Source organism: Miscanthus floridulus, chromosome 9, assembly GCF_019320115.1.
Source record: "Miscanthus floridulus cultivar M001 chromosome 9, ASM1932011v1, whole genome shotgun sequence".
Lineage (NCBI taxonomy): Eukaryota > Viridiplantae > Streptophyta > Magnoliopsida > Poales > Poaceae > Miscanthus > Miscanthus floridulus.
The window spans coordinates 82,689,626-82,706,759 of NC_089588.1; the positions used below are offsets into that span (position 1 = coordinate 82,689,626).

At 46.5% G+C, this 17,134-nt stretch overlaps 1 protein-coding gene across 1 annotated transcript; it reads left to right on the top strand.

The window, feature by feature from the left end:
* The first annotated feature begins 15,214 nt into the window (after positions 1 to 15,214).
* Positions 15,215 to 16,884, top strand: LOC136483861 (chalcone synthase 3-like). The gene is made up of 2 exons (XM_066481014.1): positions 15,215 to 15,542; positions 15,715 to 16,884. The coding sequence occupies exons 1-2, from the start codon at positions 15,353 to 15,355 to the stop codon at positions 16,728 to 16,730; spliced, it is 1,206 nt and encodes a 401-aa protein (XP_066337111.1). The 5' UTR covers positions 15,215 to 15,352; the 3' UTR covers positions 16,731 to 16,884.
* Positions 16,885 to 17,134: the final 250 nt, after the last annotated feature.

Consider the following 17,134-nt stretch of genomic DNA (forward strand, 5'->3'; position numbering starts at 1 on the left):
TTTTCTATTTCCATGGTCGACTCCACGATCCATCGTTATCCCTATTATGATATACGTGGATGCAACGCAGAGACGTAATTAATCAACGACAACCACAACTCCTAAAAGACGATTACGCCTCTCAAGCTACGAGATAACTCTAATGACTAACGTACTAGGCCACATATCCATGTTGTCGAATAAAGCGTTATTTCCCAACAAGTGTTTTAGCTATGCAAACCCAAGGTGTTTCTTTTTCCATTTCATGGATTTAATATATATTCGAACTAGGACTCATTAGCTATCTTAGCACGGTTCGGTCAGAGGCGATCCAAATAGGGCTGGCCACATGCGACCAAGCATGGTGGCGGCGCTCCGTGATGGACATCGGTGCGTCACCCCACCAACGATGAGCACCCTGGGCAAAATAGCGCAAGCACTGAATGGAGGAAGTCAAGGCGAACTCATGGTTACAAGTAATTGAACTATTACCGCTCCAACATGCCTTACCCTCAATCCACATACTGTGGCGGCACCCATGGCCGGTGGTGAACAAAACCTAAAATTGGCCATGTCCAGACCACCACTGGACCCGACGAGAGTGGGACGTCTTGGTAACTCTCCATATTACTCACTGGTACAAGGAATTGGGCCAGTAGGGCTTGAGTTGGTGATTATGAAGGGCAGAGGAGAGCGGCACACTACCACTGCCATGTCGTAGGGAGCAGCCCCGTAGAGGTGACCCGACCAAGACTCGACAAGGAATGGCAGCATGAGGACTCAACTGCATGAGCGAGGGCAAGGGTCGCTTTGTTAAATGCTATGGTGGAGCCATTAGGGAGTGCTTGTGCGGCCATGTGCACACGACAGCGCGACCTCACGACGTGGCAAGTCACGCCACGGCACCAAGAGCAGAGCTAGGGTAGGTGGGTTGAGTGGTGGATGGCGAGCGCTACTGTAACTAAAACGACAAGAGGACAAGGCATAGACCGGTATGTGCGCTCGAATAGCGCCACGATCAGTAGCATCCTGCGCACGGCAGAGAGCGGCTGCGGCCATGCCTAGCCTGGCGGGCAGCCAATGCCACATGACTGGCCAGCGGGACATTAGTCATGGCCACAGGGTACGCCAGCCAATGCGCAGCATAGCGTGTGGTAGCAGCGGCCGGCAGTAGTGTAGGTAGCCCACGATGGCGCGACACTAGACGCGGTGACTACGTCCTCGGGCCCAATCGGTCGAACCATGTGCTTGTACGATTTTTGGAGCGCGCCAAGCTTCAAACCCAGCTCAGAGGAGGTTCAACCAAAGTTACCAATGTAGGGCCGATACAAACACCTAGCTAGCAAAGCAAACCGCGCTCCCAAAGAGTGACCAGAGAGGGAAATGGAAGGATGCAAACATGAGCTCGTCGTGCTGAACGCCCATTCACGACCGAAGCCCAAAACAAAACCGACAACGCGTTCTAATGAAGTTAGGGCAATTTTTGCGACGCCACGACAACCCCAACTCATTCGTAGGCTACACCCTACTAAAGCACTCACCTAGAGGCAACCAACAAAACAAAACCGTGGAGCTAGTGCTTAAGTATTTTAGTTAAAACATAAACGCCAAGATGACATTGTCTTCTTCCTTTTAGTCTTAGAAGGTCCAGAGCTTGGATTCGATGTTTGAGCTCCCAAAACTCTGGTTAACACTATTCACTTCCCAAATCTAAAGTTAAGAACTCTTAACTACACTATTTGCTCATCCTTTTGGATAAGCACTATGCATACATTATATTTTGTTTTTGTTTACCGAAATTGCTTTTCGTTTCATGTGTGTTTCAACTTGCTAAGATTCGAAAACTCATTTTGCTACATCCATCGAGGCCTTAACCGAGGTGCTAAGCATGTTCGTAACACCCGAGGTGTTACAAATATCATATAGATCTAGTTTATAGAAGCCTAACAAAATTGATTTTACTTTTTTAATACTTTTGTAATTATTGTTCTTTATCACATGTGACCTATATTTTATATTTCATTAGGCAATGGATCCTCTTCCTCATTACCCATTAACTCACAGCATGATTTTAGATGATATATATGATACCCTTTGCTGATAATTTTTTTTAAAACCTGATTAGCAATTGAAATTGAACCCAATGTAAAAAAGGTATTTGTTATGTGGCTGCTAGGATTGAGATGAGAGAGGCGAGGGGAGCGACGGCGGCTGACGTGCTACAGTACCCGCGTCGCTACAGTGTCACGGGGTACTGTTCATGCTAGGGCTGCGAGGGTGAGAGAGAGCCGGCCGCGGGGCGTTTGCCCATGGTCGGGCAAGAGGGAAGGGTTTTCCTTCTTAATTCTTGCTTGATTAGATTGATACATCTCATCTCCTTATATAGAGAGATTTACTTGACTCCTAAGCAAGCGACACTTATCTCTAATTAACCCTAACACTAATGGGCTATACATCTAGCCCAGACCCAATAGGCCCCTGCCATACTCTAACACTAACACTACACCCCACCTGGACATACAGCTCGTCCTCGAGCTGCAACCTAACCAACTTATAACGATGTCTCGACACAAACCTATCACTTAAAAACAAGCCTTTTACATCTCGGCTTATTTTATTATTATCAACCGAAAATAGATGTGAACTCTTTATTTTTGCAGCCTCTTCAATTGATGGCGGACACCAGCCCGACGCATAAGCTGCATGTAGACAACCACCTGGATCCCATGGACACCATCTTGACGAAAGGGCTGCATGTATATGGCCACTTAGAAGTAGTCGCAACAACGGCCAGCGAAGGCGCCCTCGCGGTGGTCGGTGGCGGAAAGCGGCGGTGCTAGGCAGTGCGCTCCCGCCGGTGACACCATGCCTTCTCCCCGCCGGACGGATGCTGGTCTGCACCGCACAAAGAAGAGCTGATGGCTTTCGACGGAGAACAACGAGGGGAGCGCCTCCCCAACCGCCGCCACCGCAGAGTTTGAGTTCGCCGCCCACGAGAAAAACAGCATGCCCGTTACTTGTGGGGGAAACTGATGAAAACCTGGTGTGTAAGCATCTTCCCCGCCAGCTCCATCGCGATGTCCGTCGGCTGCTCGATCTGCCGTGACTTCTCGCCCGCGTCTTGGATCTGCTGGACGCTGGCGCCCGTGGTGAAGTCCAGCTTGTAGCCCTTCGGCTAGAACTCAGCCGCGCCGAACGTCGCGGGGGCGGCCGCCGATGGAGCCACGTCGGACATCGGGGGCGGCCAGAGGCTGGAGCCATGGAAGAGGGCCCCATCAACGCCGCCGTAGAGGGTGCCCGACGTCGGAGCGCCCCCAAGGCCGAAACCCGCGATGATGTGGGGCGCCTGCGGGATTGACGTACGCGCCGGTGTGGTGGAGTAGACCGGCAGCGAGGCGCCCGTGAGCCACGCCGGTATTAGGGACGGCGAGTGAGGGAACTTGATGTCCTGGATCGGCACACCCGCGGTGAGAACCGACGGCGCTGGTGAGGTGGTGGTCGCCGTGTCATCGTGTGGCATCGTGTAGGAGTACAGGGCGGTCGAAGACGCTGGGGGCAACGGCGGCGGCAGCAGCAGCTGCTGCTGGGACGTCGACGACGGGTTCGGCTATGGCCCCAGCAGGAACCCATGAATCCCGGCCACCATCTTGCCGAGGTCAAGGACAGCCGCCGTCAACTGCTCGTTCGTCATGACGCCCACGGTGGAGGACGACGCACCCGCGGTCATCTGCAGCGAGGATTGCGGCACCCTGGCCGACGTGGAGACCGCGGACAGCGGTGCGGTGGTACCTGACGAAGACGCTGGTGGCAGCGGGTGGACATGATCGAACCACATGATCGAACCAGAGATCTCTGATACCAGATTGTTATGTGGCTGCTAGGATTGAGAGGAGAGAGTCGAGGGGAGCGACGGCGGCTGACGCGCTACAATACCCGCGTCGCTATAGTACCATGGGTACTGTTCATAGCTAGGGCTGCAAAGGTGAGAGAGAGCCGGCCGCGGGGCGTTTGCCCATGGCCGGGCAAGAGGGAAGGGTTTTCCTTCTTAATTCTTGCTTGATTAAATTGATACATCTCCTCTCCTTATATAGAGAGGTTTACGTGACTCCTAAGCAAGCGACCCTTATCTCTAATTAACCCTAACACTAATGGGCTATACATCCAGCCCAGGCCCAATAAGTCCCTGCCATACTCTAACACTAACAATATTACCCTGGTATTAGACCTGGTAATGGTGGAAGTCCAAATCCAAACTAAAGAAATCTAAGACAGGAGAGTCCTCGCATATTACGTAGTGGTGTAAAGTATTTTTATTTTTTCCATAGTACTTGATGTTATTGTTGTAAAGTGTATTGGTGACGTTTCTCTTTCACGAAGTCGATCCAGACACTAGGGGTGTTTTTTTCCGTGCATGTTTGCTTGTGGTCATGTAGGTTTTGGAATATGCCCGTGCATTGAAACAGAAGAAAAAAGTACCAAAAAGTAGAGGTTATGGACCAGGGTTTCCTTGGGTTGAACCCGGACATCGAAAAGTTAGTGAAGGCTTCATGAACACCGATGACAAGGACATCCTCCTCGTACTTCTCGGCCACCTCCTCGTATTCCGAGTCTGCCTCTGGCACGTTCCTAACAAGATTCATAACATCTATAGATAGATCATATTTTTATGAAGCTAACAAAACTGATTTGACATTTTTCTAAATTTTCTATGATTTTTAGCAAATTTTGCAAGATCTTTATTTTTTTAAAAAAGAGAAAAACGAAAGAAAAGAAAAAAAACTTGCATGGGCTTGATCTAGCCCACAACAAAGTCGGCCCAACTACAAGGATTCTGTCCAGGTTAAAAAATAAGCCCACAAGGAGGCCCATTCAGATCTGAACATTTTGTATCAGGAATGAAGACTCTTCCACATTTTCTTCCTCTCTCATATCTTTACATCTGGAACCTGTATTTCTTTGTGTTCTTCTGACCACTCCTAATCTAATCCTTGTTACCGTATTTTTTTTTTGGTGGGGCGGAGGCGGCAGAGCAGACGATTCCCTTAGGGCTCGTTCGGTTAGCTCCTTCCAGGTCCAGGATTCATTAAAGATTTGCTTCCTTATACAAATTAACTCTACTGTTCCGGCTGGATTTTTTCTAGGGACTCATTCCCTGCTAAACGAACGGGACCTTAGGAATTTTTTAGGTGGTAGTAGATTTGGCATGATTTTGCTTGGCTCTGGTTTCACCGGCGATGTACTGATGACCGCACTCACCGAGTCAAAAAGAAAAAAAAACGTGGGCGTTCTTTGGCCATGTGCGTTTGGACCATCGTAAGCTGGGGCGTTGGGTTGACGTCCACGTTCGGCTCGCTTAGCTATAACCAGGGTCAGACCAAAACACATGGTATGGTACGGTCCGCATGCTTCCTGGCTGCGACGATTTCATTCTCGGTCATGCCAAGGCATGCATTTTTTTCCAACCCATGTGGTTGGCTTTTGCGACCACTATTTCTTTGTTATGTTGCACGCATCCAAATGCAAGTCCAGACACAAGCAGCATCCTTTTTAAGTTCCTGCACCCTATATATTATATATATGGTGCATTTTATATACTCCTAGGAATAGTTACTCCCATAATTAATAAATCATGTTGCGTATGTGAATATACTCATTTATCAGTTTGAGTATGTTGACGTACTAATATTAAGATACTATAGATCTTTACTATGTGAAAAAAAATTCAAAAGGGCACATATTTTTTAATATATTATATAATACTATGATAGTAGCATATAAAATAATTATAACTATATACTCTAAGTATACGTACATACTTGTCACACATAGTAGCCTAGATGGTCTAATATGATGATATACACCATCTACATACACTTCGGACGTGATTGGTAGGCCGAATCGGGCCGTTCCCGCACCGTTTAGTTGTCTGACCTCATTTATGCGACGTGTTTGGTTGCCCTACTCGCACCTTTTGCCCGTATCCTTTCATTCATCTGCCCTCCTCTATCCCGCACGACTTCATCTTCTCACTTTCCACTTCCCTCTCCATACAAGATGGCTTGATTCAGACATGGCGTAGAGACCCATTTGTCATACACTCAAAACTCATATCCATGCATGCAACCAAACAAGATGTCATCTCATACTAGACCAACAACAAAGACAATCAAACATGAGTGAGTGCATGGCTTGAGTATACATCTCACCATCCTGGACCGGCTCTCCATCCCGGCTCCCCCTCACCAAAGCAACCAATCACGTCCTTCATACATGAGAGCAGCTACTCCCTGCGAGTAGGAAATAATTTCCCTAATATATATATATATATATATATATATATATATATATATATATATATATATATATATATATATATATATATATAAGTTGGCTAGAGTAGTAGTGCCCGCTCTAGCTAGAAAAGCCGAAGAAAATTAGCAGCCTATCTAGTCCGTCGAGCGTCGGCTAGCGGTGACTGAGTTGACCGACCGGCTGGCCGGCTTGGGCTCTTTTCGTCAGCATTATTCTAGAAGTACTTTTCAGCGAACGAAAAATATTTTTCTCTTACAATAAATTAGCATAAGCCAAATTTCAGGGAAAGCAGACTCGAGTGCATGCCAGTCTGACGGTCAGCAGGCCATTCCACCGACGGACGTCTGATAAAGCAGATGACTTGACTTTGGCTTGTGCATCTCGACGGATCACAGGATGCGATAGGTGTTGGAAATAAGTGCCTAATATACATTCCAGATTTTGTTTGGAGGAAAAACTCATATATAAAAAATGATGCAAGCACATAACACAAGTAAACAGGCAACATATTGACTAGAATAGGATTGCGCAAGGAAATTACTCAATGATCCCGCGCAAAACGTAGTCGAACGTGTTGAAGTAGATGTTGCAGATCACCAAGCGGTCGCGTGTAGACGCTGCCCAAAAACCTGATTGCCGCCCCGTGCAGGAGTCTCGCGGCAGTGGTTTCGGAGATCCCGCTCTCTTCAAGTCCGGTGCACGCCGAACTCAAAGGTCGACGAGGCGCAGCAGCGAGAATCTCAGCACAGCGAGTGGGAAGGTGAGCGTGTGAATCCGTACCCTTCAACCAGGACGTCTCCTGGTTTTATAGGCCTTCATAGTGCATCAATTCCCTTCATCAAGCAGTAAAAACTGCCCAATTTAATGACAGAAAATGCTGCAATCAAACAGCAGAAACTGACACACCTTATTACTGTTTAAAACGGCAGTTTCAATCACATTGAAGCGCCATTACGCTCACCATAAAAAATAGAAACTGCACAAATAATAGCCTGCTGTACACGTACGCGTCGCGCTCGTCGCAAGTCACAAGTCACGCGATTTTTCACGCGAAAAATGCGCGCGAGCTGCGCGTGCGTGTAGCAACAGTCTCCTTCTCTCTCATTTTCACCTATTTTGCATAGAGAGGAGACTCCCATATTTAAGCAAGGCAACCTCTCCTTGAATTAGCAATATGGGACTATAGGTTGTGCATGCTTTGGAATTTTCAGATTAGGCCAAACATGGGCCTAAATCCAACAATCCCCCACCAATTCCAAAGCTGCTGTACTGAACATTCTTTATATATACCAGATTTTCAGTATAAGTCCCGTACGGGTTGAACTTACACCTAGATCAACCAGGTCCATCTTCCAGCAGCTTGTGAATGGACTAAGCCTTGAATTCATAGCTTTTTGCTGTCAGATTTCTCTTGAAGATCCAACTGGTACTAGGCTGCAAGAACGCCAAGTCCAAACGGAGCTTTTAAAGGTCTTGCTCCTCGATCTTTTCATGAGCTTTCCAAAGAGTACCCCACTCTCATGAACTGCGACCTAACAGTTTAGCTCACATAGGTGTATTCATTTTAGGTATCCTGTAGGACGATACCTTTTCCCTCGGTGGACACTAGAATACATTAAGGCATAATAGCCAGCCTTCCATACAGAAGAGAGTACATTTCATGGAACATGGGTAATTTTTTTTTATTATTCTTATTTTAACAATCTGTACTCCCTGTTACAACAGTAACTTGTTTTTCTCATTTTCCAAATCAGGGATCTCCTATCAAAGGAAATGAGTTGCCATTACTTTGCAACTAAATGGGTCTCAACCCCATGTCCATGTTTGCAACAGAAATCGCTGTCCGTGCAAGCCCTTTTGTAAAGGGATCTGCTAGATTTTTCTCACTGCGAATATAATTCACAGCAATTACTCCGGAGTTTTTTAGCTTTCTAACAGATTTAAGCCTCCGCTTCACATGTCTCGAGGACTTCGAATTATCCTTAGTACTCGTAACTTTGATCAGTACCGTTTGGTTGTCACAGTACATAAGGATTGCCGGAACTGGTTTCTCTACCAGTGGCAAGTCCATGAGTAGCTCTCTTAGCCACTCGGCCTCAACGGTAGCCGTGTCAAGTGCTACAAGCTCAGCTTCCATGGTCGACCGCGTCAAAATGGTCTGTTTACATGACCTCCAGGTAACTGCAGCACCTGCTAGTGTAAACACATAGCCACTCGTGGCTTTAATTGCATCCGCATCAGAAATCCAGTTGGAATCACTATATCCTTCCAATACAGATGGATAACCAGTATAGTGAATTCCATATTCGATTGTACCTCTCAGGTAACGTAGCACTCTCTCCAGTGCATCCCAATGATCCTTCCCTGGATTAGAAGTAAAACGACTTAATTTGCTCACAGCAAAAGATATATCGGGACGTGTTGCACCAGCAAGATACAAGAGGGACCCAATTATTTGTGAATATCTCAAATGGTCCAACCCTTCGCCTTTATTTGTCCTTAGCTTTACACTAGCATCATAGGGCGTAGGGGATACTTTGGCATTCTCAAAGCCAAAGCGACACAGTATTTTTTCCACATAATGAGATTGATTTAGAATAATCCCATTCTCATTTTTGATCAACTTAATATTCAGGATAACACTTGCTTCACCCAAATCCTTCATGTCGAAGCATGAAGATAAGAATGATTTGACCTCGTCAATCACGGCAGTGTTAGTCCCAAATATGAGTATATCATCCACATACAAGCACAAGATCACTGTTTGACCCCCACCATGGCGATAGTATACACACTTATCTGCTTCGTTTACAACAAAACCAGCAGAAGTTAAGGTTTGATCAAATTTTTCATGCCATTGTTTGGGTGCTTGTTTTAGGCCATATAATGATTTTAACAATCTGCAAACTTTACCCTCCTGTCCCTTAGCCACAAAACCATCAGGTTGCTCCATATAGATTTCTTCCTCCAACTCTCCGTTAAGAAAAGCTGTCTTTACATCCATTTGATGAATGTGTAGACCATAGGAAGCAGCTAATGCAATGAGCACCCTAATGGTGGTTAACCTGGCCACAGGTGAATAGGTGTCAAAATAATCTTCTCCTTCTTTCTGGGTAAAGCCTTTGGCCACAAGCCTCGCTTTATATTTTTCAATCGTGCCATCTGGTCTCATCTTTTTCTTGAAAATCCACTTACATCCAATAGGTTTGCACCCAACAGGACGTTCAGTGATTTCCCAAGTCTCATTTGTCATGATGGAGTCCATCTCGCTACGGACTGCCTCTTTCCAATAGTCAGCATCCGAAGACGCATAAGCATCAGCCAGAGTCGTAGGCACGTCATCCACAAGATATACAATAAAGTCATCTCCAAAAGATTTCTGAACCTTTTGTCTCTTACTCCTGCGCGGAGTGATGTCTGAATTGTTATCCTCCTCATTATTCTCTCGCAGAGGTATGTTCTCAACTTGTTCAGAGTTAGGAATGGTTGCATCCAGATTTTCTAAAGTACTGCTACTTGGTCTCATAGGAAAGATATCCTCAAAGAAAGTAACATCCTTAGACTCCATTATTGTATCTACTATAATCTCTGGAGTATCGGATTTAACTACCAAGAATCTATAGGCAGGACTATTCTGAGCGTATCCTATAAAAATGCAATCGACTGTTTTTGGCCCAAGTTTCCTTTTCTTCGGCTCTGGAATGTTGACTTTCGCCAAACATCCCCATGTTCGCAGAAAGCTAACATTGGGTTTTCTGCCCCTCCATGCCTCGTATGGAGTTATGTCACTTCTCTTGGTGATAACTCTATTGAGCACAAAATTTACAGTCAAGATTGCTTCCCCCCACCACATCTTTGGCATACCGGCACTCTCTAATAAGGCGTTCACCAAATCTGTAAGTGACCGATTTTTCCTCTCAGCTACACCATTTGATTGTGGTGAATAGGGTGGTGTAAATTCATGGATAATCCCATGCTCAGAACAGAAATTAGAAAAATCATTAGAGATATACTCTCCTCCCCGATCATCTCTAAGTCTCTTAATCTTCTTTTCTAACTGGTTCTCAACCTCTGCCTTATATATTCTAAAATAGTTCAGCGCTTCATCCTTAGACTTCAGCAAGTAAACATAACAGTAACGTGTTGCATCATCAATAAAAGTAAGAAAATACTTTTTTCCTCCTTTAGTCAAAACACCATTCATCTCACATAAATCAGAATGGATCAAATCTAGTGGTGCCAGATTCTTCTCAGACTCTAATGCCTTAAAAGGTTTTCGAGGTTGTTTTGCTTGCACACAAGTTTGGCACTTAGAATTCTTGACTATGTCACATTTAGGAATTAACTCAGATCTGGACATTCTAGCAATTGTATCAAAACCAACATGACAGAACCTCGAATGCCATACATCAGCAGAATTTTTATTCAAACCAGTAGTAATATTCAAACTATAACAAGAATCCATAGTACTTAGGCGGAACAAGCCTCCGCTGTCATAGCCTTTTCCTATAAAAGCCCCAAATTTAGACACTACAACTTTATTCGACTCGAATACTAGCTTATAACCACTCCTACACAGGAGAGACCCACTCAGCAGGTTCTTGTTTATCGCAGGTGCGTGCTGGACATTCTTCAATTGGATGGTTTTCTCTGAAGTGAGCTTCAGATCTACCGTACCAACACCAAGAACAGAAGCACGTGTTCCGTTTCCCATTAGGACGCTGGAAGTCCCTGCTGCCTGATATGAAGAAAACAAGGAAGCATCAGAACACACGTGAACATTTGCACCAGTATCAACCCACCAGTCGATAGACTGAAATGCAGAATAAACAACAGGAGATTTACCGTACCCTCCTGAAGTCGAGGCCTCGCCAATGGTCACATTAGTGAACTTTTTGCTCAGTTCAGTGGTCCTGTCCTTGCGGTCGGGACAATCCTTGGCAAAGTGACCAGGATTACCGCACACAAAACAGGTGAGATTCTTCAGATCCTTCTTCTCTGTTTTCTTCTCTGTTTTCTTCTTTTTAAAGCTAGTAACCTTATTCGCCTTGGGACCCTTCTTCTTGTTAAATTGTTTCTTATTTTGAACAAAATTGGCACTGTTCTGCACGTTCTTCACCTGCACATCTTTTGCCCTTGCCTTCTCTTCCACATCAAGAGCTGCAATGAGATCTTCAATAGAAATCTCTTCTCTTTTGTGCTTCAGAGCTGTAGCAAAATCACGCCACTCTGCAGGAAGTTTAGCAACAATCGCTGCTGCAACAAACTTTGGAGGTAAAGCACATCCCAAATGTGCAATCTCGCCAACCAGAAGCTGGAGGTCGTGTGCTTGAGTTACAATTGATTTAGCACTGTCCATGCTGAAATCAAAGAACTTTTCGCATACATACAGCCAGCGACCGGCTTCGGCTTCTGCATATTTTTGCTCCAAATCCTCCCACAGCATGGTGGCCGATGAGTAATTCATATACACATCATAGAGTTGATCCGCCAAAATGGTGAGGATGCAGCCCAATGCGGTGTTATTCGCATTCTCAAACTGCATGGTCTGTTCCTCTGTGATGGGAAACACAGGGTATATCACCCACCACAGCCCCAATGACATGAGCCAAAACTTGGCCCTTGTCTGCCATCTGCGGAAGTTCTCACCTCCAAACCTCTCAGGTTTCATGGCATCAGATGCATTATTTGCCATTGCTAGATCATAGAAATAGGCGCAATCAGGTTTTTGGAATGTTGGAAATAAGTGCCTAATATACATTCCAGATTTTGTTTGGAGGAAAAACTCATATATAAAAAATGATGCAAGCACATAACACAAGTAAACAGGCAACATATTGACTAGAATAGGATTGCGCAAGGAAATTACTCAATGATCCCGCGCAAAACGTAGTCGAACGTGTTGAAGTAGATGTTGCAGATCACCAAGCGGTCGCGTGTAGACGCTGCCCAAAAACCTGATTGCCGCCCCGTGCAGGAGTCTCGCGGCAGTGGTTTCGGAGATCCCGCTCTCTTCAAGTCCGGTGCACGCCGAACTCAAAGGTCGACGAGGCGCAGCAGCGAGAATCTCAGCACAGCGAGTGGGAAGGTGAGCGAGAATCACAAGTCACGCGATTTTTCACGCGAAAAATGCGCGCGAGCTGCGCGTGCGTGTAGCAACAGTCTCCTTCTATCTCATTTTCACCTATTTTGCATAGAGAGGAGACTCCCATATTTAAGCAAGGCAACCTCTCCTTGAATTAGCAATATGGGACTATAGGTTGTGCATGCTTTGGAATTTTCAGATTAGGCCAGACATGGGCCTAAATCCAACAATAGGAAGTGAGCTTCGCTCAACTGGTTGGGTGACAGGTGTGGTAATGCACCCAAAGCCCATGCTTTGTTAAGTTTGGGTTGACGATGTCCACGTTTAATTAGTTAGCCAGCCCAAAGCCTCAAACACATGCATGCATGGTCTGCTTGCTTCTTGACAACTTTCGCGGCCGGTATATGTGTATCTTTTGAATTGATTGATGCCTTCGCGATTTCCGAACACATGGTTTGCTTTTACGACAATTAGTTGCCTTTGAGGCGTTAATGTAATGGTGCATCATCCAAGTTGAGTGAGGCACTTGAGCGAGCTAAGCATTCTTCTCAAGTTGGATCGATTCCTGCGCATACAAAAGCTGAATGCTTTCCATTGAAATGATGCTGGCGTTCCACGGACGGCAACCAAAGGATGATGACTCGCTCATTGCCTGCCTGCCTTCGTCTCTCTTGCCGATCTTTCCTTTTAAGTTTTAACCTTTTACTATTACTAATGTTTATTTACTGCAACGATGATGGACAGTACAAAGCACGCGCGTACCCGTGGCCACAGCAAGTAACTAATGTTACTCTATCGGTCCTAAAGTATAAGGGGTACAGAGTTCAAAATCTGTATCCCCTTCGTCCTAAAATATAAGGACATAAATGATTTCTAAATGAGTCTTTATCAGCATCGGAATTGTGATAGAAAATTTACCAAGTGTGATTTTATCGTATTTAGATCTCGGCATACTATACGGTTCTGATAGTCACAACAGGGACAATATATATCCTTTGTCTGCTTATTCAAAGCCTATCTTTTAGCGGCTTCAATAAAACAATTCACATTTTATATGTAGGAAGCTTCGTGTCTTTGTTTCGTGTACATCCATGACCTGTGTGCCATTTGAAAAGAAAAGGTATATTTGCATAAAGATATTATTCGCATATAAATGTTGAAGCAATTGATGTATATGTTTTTTTAACAAATATTATATTATTGTAGACGTGAAGCTTAAAAATGATATAAAAAAGCTATGTACCAAAATAAAAAAGTGAATATAAAAATTAAATATAGAGTTCATGTGAGCCAAGCAAGTTAGGAAAAAACGAGTCTAAATTTCTAGGAAAAATAAAGAAAAATCAAACTTCATGCATGTCTCTCTCTAGATCTCTAAGTGAAAGAAATTAGTGAAATAAATGTATATGTAAAGTTTGAAAAGAGCTTAGGGATGCCACAGTCTCACCTCTGAAACCCAACTCTTTCAAAGGTTCAAAGGGCAAAACCTCTCCCTCTATTTTTACTATTTCTCGCCTCCAAATGGGATCAACAATGGTGCTCCGCAGCACTGTCACGAGGAGGAAGATGGCTATTTATGTGGGTCATTTTTCGGTTGACTAAAGAAAACCGCCTTTGTTATTTATCTGTAGGGGCAGTTCTCTTAAGGAACCGTCTTTGAAAATAGGTCTCTATTAGAGACGGTTTTGTAAAGAGGACCGCCTCAGAAAATCCATTTTGAGGGACGGTTCTCTTAATACAACCTCCTCTAAAAATAGACCTATTTGTAGACGTAGTTTTCTTAATGGAACCGCCCCTGAAAAGGGATATTCAGAGGCGGTCATAGAGCTACAGTGCTCCCTTGCGCAGTTAGAGGCGGCGTACTAGTTGAACCGCCTCTGATAGAAAACGGTGACGTTGCTAAAAATCATTTATATACTAGTGAAAACTACATTTAAACTTGCAGATGTTACAATCAACAAGTTAAAACAAAGAGCTCCCAGTGTACAAAGCCTACAATAATAACTCAACTGTAACAATTCATGACAGTCCAACAATCTATTCCAAGCACTAACAATTAATCTACGGGATGAAATCTATAATTTGCAAGGTAAAACATATAGGGCCAAAGTATATATGATCCTATATATTACTTGCTGTTGGAACTAAAAGTATGTTCACCACTTGGAGCAGTGTATCCTGATTTGTCTCTGTGACTTGGCAAATACTCCCTTCATTTCAATTTATAAGTTGTTGTGGCTTTTTAAGATACATAGCTTTTACTCCATATATCTAGATACGTAGCAATAGCTATGAATCTAGAAAAGTCAGATCGACCTACAATTTGGAACGCGAGGCGTATGTAGTACTAAATATGATAGTAGGAGATGACTTAAGGTCTTGTTGAAAGGAAAATTCTCAAATCTCTAGGTTTGACCCATCCTACACAATCCACCATTTCAAAGAAGTCGGTTTAAATGAAGCAGCCGGTTAGTACCACGAAATTTGCCGAGATAAACTAAATTAAGGAGCCGTGTGCCACACTTCGACGCAAAGAAAAAAATAAAAATGAAAATAGACAATAAAATAGGGTGAGGAAAAGAAGAAAAAACAGAAACCCACCCATTGGTTGGACTTTGATCACGTGGTTGACCGGCGGCTGAGGATAGATGGAAAGCGGTAGCGACCTGACGGCATAGCAGCACAGTGTAGCGGGCGCCACCTCCCCGTCGTCGCCTGCCCCCGGCCCGCGCGGCTATATAACCACCCCGCGGGCCTCCTCTATCACTACAGCAAGCGCAGCTAGCCCTCCTGCCTCCGATCATCCATCCACAGCGCTCGCTCGGAGTCACAGCTAGCTCTCTCGCTCCGACGATCGGGAAAGCCGGCCGGCGACCGACCTGTCGAAGTGCTGCTGCTGTCGGAGTAGCTAGCGGCCGATCGATCGACCTGCTGCAGTCTCTCGTACAACGTAGAGAGAAAGAGCGGACGGAGACGATGGCCGGCGCGACTGTGACCGTGGAGGATGTGAGGAAGGCCCAGCGCGCGACTGGTCCGGCCACCGTGCTGGCGATCGGGACGGCGACGCCCGCCAACTGCGTCAACCAGGCGGACTACCCGGACTACTACTTCCGGATCACCAAGAGCGAGCACATGACCGACCTCAAGGAGAAGTTCAAGAGGATGTGTGAGTATCTCTCTCTCAGTCTCTCTGTCTCTATCTGTCGTCGTCGTCTCCATCGCTCGCTCAGCTCTACACAGCAGTCAAGCAGTCAAGAGCATGCCTTGACGACTGACGACGACGGTGCGTGGGTTGATTCTGACTTTGACATGAACATGACATGACTGTCCTGGTGCAGGCGACAAGTCGCAGATCCGAAAGCGGTACATGCACCTGACGGAGGAGTACCTTGCGGAAAACCCCAACATGTGCGCGTACATGGCGCCGTCGCTGGACGCGCGCCAGGACATCGTGGTGGTGGAGGTCCCCAAGCTGGGCAAGGCCGCGGCGCAGAAGGCGATCAAGGAGTGGGGGCAGCCGAAATCCAAGATCACCCACCTCGTCTTCTGCACCACCTCCGGCGTCGACATGCCGGGCGCCGACTACCAGCTCACCAAGATGCTGGGCCTGCGGCCCTCGGTGAACCGCCTGATGATGTACCAGCAGGGGTGCTTCGCGGGCGGCACGGTGCTGCGCGTGGCCAAGGACCTCGCGGAGAACAACCGCGGGGCGCGGGTTCTAGTGGTGTGCTCCGAAATCACGGCCGTCACGTTCCGCGGGCCCAGCGAGTCCCACCTCGATTCCATGGTCGGGCAGGCGCTGTTCGGCGACGGCGCGGCGGCGGTCATCGTGGGCGCTGAACCCGACGAGCGCGTGGAGCGGCCGCTCTTCCAGCTCGTGTCGGCGGCGCAGACCATCCTGCCGGACTCCGAGGGCGCCATCGACGGCCACCTCCGCGAGGTGGGGCTCACATTCCACCTGCTCAAGGACGTGCCCGGACTCATCTCCAAGAACATCGAGCGCGCGCTGGAGGAGGCGTTCAAGCCGCTGGGCATCACCGACTGGAACTCCATCTTCTGGGTGGCGCACCCCGGTGGCCCCGCCATCCTGGACCAGGTGGAGGCCAAGGTCGGCCTGGACAAGGAGCGGATGCGCGCGACGCGCCACGTGCTCTCCGAGTACGGCAACATGTCCAGCGCCTGCGTGCTCTTCATCCTCGACGAGATGCGCAAGCGCTCCGCCGAGGATGGGCAGGCCACCACGGGGGAGGGGTTCGACTGGGGCGTCCTCTTCGGCTTCGGCCCCGGGCTCACCGTCGAGACCGTCGTGCTCCACAGCGTCCCCATCACCACCAGAGCGGCCATCACCGCCTGAAATGATCCTCCATCTCCATGAATTCCGATCCTCCATCAGTCGTCGTTCGTGATTATTTTCCTCCGACGGACCCGTACGTTCGTCCGCAACAATAAACGTAGCGACAAAGAGGTCAGCTGCAATTTCAGAATACCTTAAGAAAGTGGAGCTCAAGTGTGAAGTAGTTGATGATAGCGTTCTCAAAGTTTTGAAGTTCCTGTCTACATATAACATATGTATGCTAACTTGCAATGCTCCCTGTGCTTCTATATGTCTCACATTTACCATCGCATTCATTTGTGTGAAAGAAAGTATGCGCTAAGTTTGTTAGAAAATTATATGAATGACTGGACCTAGGATGCCAAGTTACAGATAAATTTGAACTTTGTGTTGTATGGACATTTTGTTGACAGATAGACAGTATG